The following is a 6,094-nucleotide window of genomic DNA, read 5'->3' as shown; positions in this document are numbered from 1 at the left end:
TACAGAAATATACTCACAAAAAGCTTTGACTTGAATAATTATGAAATCCAGATACATTGTGTTAAGAGCGCTTTTGCTTAAGGATCGTTGAAGATTTTTGCATTAAAAGTGAAATTTGCAAGATCATTAGTACCCAAATATTTGTGCTCTTTTCTACTATCGATCAAAAATGTTTTATTTGCTATATAGCGCTGCAAAAAAATATTTATCTCTTATAAGAAAATTGTACCTAAGAACCGGTATCACATTTTGTCCAATGTAAGAATTGACCTACACTAGCATAGTAAAGTCTAAAGGAGACTTCCCAATCTTGCGTATCACAAGTAGCTTCGCAAGTATACATCTTATAGTAATTAGCTTTCCACGAACCATTAACGTCATTTGCGAAAATCTCGTTTAGTTCATTTTCAAGTTCTCCACTGGTATAGAAGCCTCCCCATTTACTCTGGTTGGCACAGAAATCGAGAGCAATGTATCCAGTACACAATGGAGAATACACTGGAAGATCTTGGCGTTTTGCTAATGTCGAGTTTCCTGCGATGTTTGTTGGTGCAATCGCCAATGTTCCTGTTGATCCAGATGAAGGATTAAAGATCAAGTGATACACTTCAGAGGTTTCGTTATGTTTCAAATAAATTGAGGGTTGAGTCAAATCTCTTTTGGTCAATGAGTTGTCAATTGGGTACCATTTTCCAGACTCTGGTTGAGAATAGTGATCAAATAACCAATCCGTAACGCAAGAGACGTCATACAAATCATTAGTACTTTCACAGTGCCTAAGCCGTCTTTTTCGAAGCGCTGTAGGATCTCCACCTTCTAAACTTCCATTTAGTGTTCCTGCATAATGCCAGCCAACGTAAATCGATAATAAATTAGTCACGAGTGTTGCAGCCAAATTACTTACCGCACGTGCACAATCTAAAGATGCGGAGTTCTCGTGATTATCCTTACAAATTTTACATGCATCTATGCCTGTTTGGATAACATTGTTCGATGATTGAATAAAAGAACCCCACCAAGCTACCTTAACTGCAACAGGTTTATCGTCTCGAAAATAGGCGTAAATAGCTGTGACGCCTAAATGAATATAATCATAATATGGAAATGCTGCAAGGGCAATAACAGTGAAAAAAGCGAAACAAAATAAGGAAATTGAACGCATTGTTTTTCCTCGATCGGCCAATAACGCTATCGTGGACCACTCTGTTAAAACTGTTTAACTTCAACAATTTTTCAACTACTGAAGACTCTGAGGAAAAAAACTTACACTGAAATAAAATATACTGTTTGAGAATGATAAATTTTCGGTTGGCGACATGAGTTTCTAGTCAACGCATGAGCTTTGTTCTAGACCTAAAAAACTGTCAAAGACTGCAGCTTATGCAAATAACGGAATGTATTTTGTAGCCCTCTATTTTACTACTGTGCCTGCTTAAATCTCGTTCAGAACAAAAGAACTATTGTGGGAGTACCTATACAATGTTCTTGAGGTTAGTTACGTTGCAAAAACCTAAAGAAACCTGGTCTTTTTTTATACTATGCAGATGTAATTAGCATTCATACTAACACACTTTGCCGAATACCGCAAAAAAAGCTTTAAGGAACGACAAGATGTGTTGCGAGGGTATAAAAAGGCGTTCCTGACTATTTGAGTTTAGATGCGACCAAATATGGAGATAAAAATAGATTTATTTGTACATACTACTCTGAGAGTGTAATCATAATGACACATCTCCCCAGATGGCTGTGCCAATTCTAAGAAACAGAGAAAGCACGTACAAAAGAGCACACGTCATTTTTAAAAGGTAGGCAAATGAATGTTGTGGACAAGGGTTCCAGATTCGAAAAAGAAATTTTTTATGTGCGGTCCCTTTTCAGGTCTCTTCTTTTGAAAAATTTTCCTAAAATAGACAGGCCGTCAGTATGGCCTGTCTGAGATACTAGTTACTTGTCATATAAATAATTGTATTAATGGACCTTCCGGCACGCACTTATCTCGAGGCAGCCACTCATGTTAATGGAACTGATTAAAATGTGCGAGAAACTCTACAGTTTCAATTATAAGTATTTGGAGTGATAGAACAGAAAATTCATTGAGTTATAGTAAATGTGAAGGCGGCTGCTATCACTTCACCTTGAGAAAGAAGATTTAATAAGATTAACGTTAAAGATTTTGAAACAACACCATTACCTCTCCCAACTTGTTCTACGACGGCTCTTCTGGAGGTCCTTTTTTCGATGAAGATAAATCTCGAGAGATAATTAAGCACTCCTTTAAACTTGTAAATACCTTCGGTTCTTATTTCAGTCGGTAATGAACTTGAGACGAAAACTTGATAGAGTAAAGATATACATCAAATTATTCTATGAGGAGTATTGTCCACTTAAAAAGTCATGTCTGTCCTGCTAATGTACTGAATAACCAAAATACGATACTAAGCTAGACAGAATAATGGTTTATAGACGTTTATGAAACATATAGAATTAAGTAGTATGGTTCTAGATTCTCACATACAAGCCATTTTAAGGTTGGTTATCAATATCATTATTTTTATTGCAGATCTGTCATTCTTCCTGTCAATAATAGAAGCCTTCGTTTGTATTCGAGCAGTATAACTTGTTCTTCTTCAGGAGGCTTGACATCTACTAGGATAGTAAAACTGTTACTTGTCATTCCATTGACAATCATAGAATTACTCAGCTTAAAGGAACCACATATCATTTTAAAACAAGGCTATGTCTAGTTGTGTAATATCTTTTCTTTTGGTTCATGTCAGCTCAACAAGTTTGTGTTAGGGGAAGGAATGCCTGAAAGCACAGAAGTTCACTACATTGGAAAGGAAATAAAATACTAAATTGAAGTCAATTACAAAGTAAATATTGCTGGAAAAATCAGTCAATAAAATTTGGCAGCAAAAGCATTCCAATTGAAATGGATAATTATTCAACGTTTCCGCGAGATTCCATGGGGAAACGTGCCAATCGATATGAAACATAAGCTCTCCTGATCTAATTGTTGTTCTAAGCGCATGCAATAGAAGTAGCTATACGTTTACCCTTACTCCTTCTGGTGTTTCATTAATTTGATTGAGAGCGATTGGCCACGACTTCTATTCTCCTGGAGCTTATACCATTTTTTGATTCGTCACCTCCTACTGTTAAGATCGCTGTAGTTTCCTTAAGCTCCACTGTAAGGAACGCTCATCTTATCAGGGGTCAGAACGTTACGATCTTTATTTCATACACAAATTCTTACTGGTAGGTCACTACAAAATTCTTTTTTTCTTGAACAAGATAAAATAGAAGATCTGACACTTGGAGAACTTGCTCTCTTGTTTAACATAATCGAGAAAAGTAAACAATTGACGCATAGCTAAACATTAGAGTCAATCAATAAAAGTTGCTATTAACGAACGTTTTCTGTTGTGGAAGGCTGGATAACTGATGAAAGAAATAGTAAAGCTATTTTCTGAATGCAGCGCTGTCGTCCCTGTCTGATGGGGTGTCCCATAGTTCAAAGTATTCTCCAGAGTTGAAAAATGATGGTTCAACTTTTTTCAGCACTATTGCAATAAAGTGCTTTATGTTTCTGTATCCTTTTATTCTTTATGTTATCATTGCGTTTAGATAAAGGACCTACATTAGTTGCTCCAGAAAACATCACAGCCTATACTATATGATGTTACGCTGGATTTTTACTTCTCGAAGAACCAGTTTAGCTACACTCACCAGAACGAAGGAACCTGGACGTGAACAATCAGACTTTTCAGTTTATTGAGGCAAAAATTCCGAGCCTTCATACAGCGTCTAATCGATGGCTATAATGGTTTCTTCAACAATCGATTGAAACAAGACTTTATGAGAGTAGCAACCTATTCCCATCAGCTGAGTTCAATGAACAGAAACATCTTGTTAAAATATTGGCGAATGTTAAGCAGACGCAGAAGGTTGTATTCCTTTGTTTTTTGAAATTTTTTCCTGGAGGGAAATGGTTTCATGTTGCGTGTACAGTAAGTAACATTCAAAAAGAACAATCTTAACTTGGAAAAGTGTAAGTAGACATAGAAGCTTCTAAAGTTTTTAGTCCCACTTAGTCCATATTAAATTTTTATTGGTTTCTAAAAGGGGACAAAGCCTACGTATATCAAATAATTAGGCTAGTGATGAACTCCTTTGGTAATTCGCAAGAGGATATAATAGGCAATGCTCGAAGGATGAGAATGTTTGCTGTTTTAATGTCGTTTGTTGTGGTACTGTTTGTATTATGGACCGAGCCTAAAAGCAAATTTAGTAGAGTTGTTGTGATTGCAGATATTGGTGTCGCTGCTGTCGTTGGTATTTTTGCTGCCTGGCTTCCAATTTTGTTTGCGATGCCAGCAGCAGAAGAAAACATAACTATGACGATATAGCAAGAACTCTCGTAAAGGCCAAAATCTTTTCATCGTATTCACTACTACGCAATTAAAGTATGACGAGTATTGATAGTCACGATACATTTGCTTTCTTCTTCTATTGCGAGGGCGCATGTCAATAAATATTACTTTTGCTTTCAATGAAGCGAGACACAGAATCAATAACAAAGCCCACAATCTAGCAACCAAATGCAACATGCTGCTTTTTCTATCTTTGGAGAAAGTAGATCAAATCTGTTTTTCTCGAGCATCTATATTTGAAAAAAAATAATCTAAAGCTCGAGGTACAAGAAGTGATGCCGTGATAGGAAGAGAGAAGAGATGAGTATAATAGAAAAGAATGAGAGGTAGACAAGGATTGAGATAATTTTTATTTATTGTTGCTTTCACTGAGCCCTAAAAGTGTGAGAATAGTACATTTATTCACCCAAGATATACTGAAGATCTGAAATACCAAAGGGAGCTATGAAATGGATGTCCAAGTGTTAGTTATCATGATTTTCTGTACAAAGTTGAGTATTCATATTCATTCAAGGTCAATTGCCTTTACTCATAGTTAAGAGTTGGTTTACACAAATTTGCTGTCAATTCCAATCTATCAAAGGTGCAATCTATTTGATAAGAAGAATAAGAGTTGAGGATTAGGCTCAAAATAGCGCACTAGTGGTCATTTAATAGAGCCAAGCTGTATTATTGCCAAGTGCTTACACTGATGGACTTCCTTGATGTCAACTATCACTATAAAGCGGTAGTGTCTGCTAATGAATAAAAGAAGATGATGCGATGACACAAAGGTATCACGAAATAAAGAGATGACAGTATTGGCACCATAAATACAAATAGATACAGGACGTTGGCGTTAGGTGATGTAATTTACGAAATTATTAAATCGAACTTGTCGAATCAAGTTCTTTAGTAGAGTTGTAGAGCTATGTTCAGGGGCTGTCTTCAGGCAATTGAGTAATGATGTAGAAATAGTGGCTAGACTGTGGGAATGTGGTAATGACGTTCCAATGGTAGATGACTGGCACATTTAGATTGAACAGAATCTGTTATTGCGCATTTGACGAAGCTGTTTTCGGAGTAGGTCCTAAAGGATCGGTTAGAACTTATTGGTTATATATATTCTCGACGATAATGTTGGCTAGTGTTCATTAAGCTGGATAATATTTGTATGTTGAAGTAGGAAAAAGACAATATGATACCTGTATTCATAGATAAAAAATAATGAGAAATGTTACCTGTTGATATGATTGAGAAACATTGAAAAATTGAAAGGAATATATTAGCAAGATGATCCACCTCTATAAATAATTCTCTTAAGCCGGACTGAACGATGTTTCTTTAGTTATAGAGTGAGAAGGGTGACGAGTTTATTAGAATAAGGCTACACATTGAGTAGATGCTTTAAAAATTCAAGAAAGATAAGAACCAGTTAATGATAATTTAACGGATAGTATTACAGTTAATAAGAATCGACGTTCGAGAGATTTGTGAATTGAATATTATAAAGGATATATTAGATAGAATATGATAAAGAACTGAGTCAGTGAAGTGTCTTGACAGAATGATATTTTAGATAGAATTATTTGGCAAATTGTTCTCTTTCTTTTTCTCCTTCAATTGAAATCAATGTTTTCAAGTTCAGAAAAATAGATTCTGGAACTGTGTTGTCGGTCTTT

At 35.7% G+C, this 6,094-nt stretch overlaps 1 protein-coding gene across 1 annotated transcript; it reads right to left on the bottom strand.

The window, feature by feature from the left end:
- Positions 1-229: 229 nt before the first annotated feature.
- KAFR0D00100 (uncharacterized protein) lies at positions 230-1,162 on the bottom strand (the record flags this gene model as incomplete). The annotated part of the gene is made up of 1 exon (XM_003956742.1): positions 230-1,162. One exon carries the CDS (start codon positions 1,160-1,162, stop codon positions 230-232), a length of 933 nt encoding a protein of 310 aa, XP_003956791.1.
- Positions 1,163-6,094: the final 4,932 nt, after the last annotated feature.

Source organism: Kazachstania africana, chromosome 4, assembly GCF_000304475.1.
Source record: "Kazachstania africana CBS 2517 chromosome 4, complete genome".
Taxonomy (NCBI): Eukaryota; Fungi; Ascomycota; class Saccharomycetes; order Saccharomycetales; family Saccharomycetaceae; genus Kazachstania; species Kazachstania africana.
Note: the sequence above shows the minus strand (reverse complement) of the source record. Positions and strands in the feature narration are given on the sequence as shown.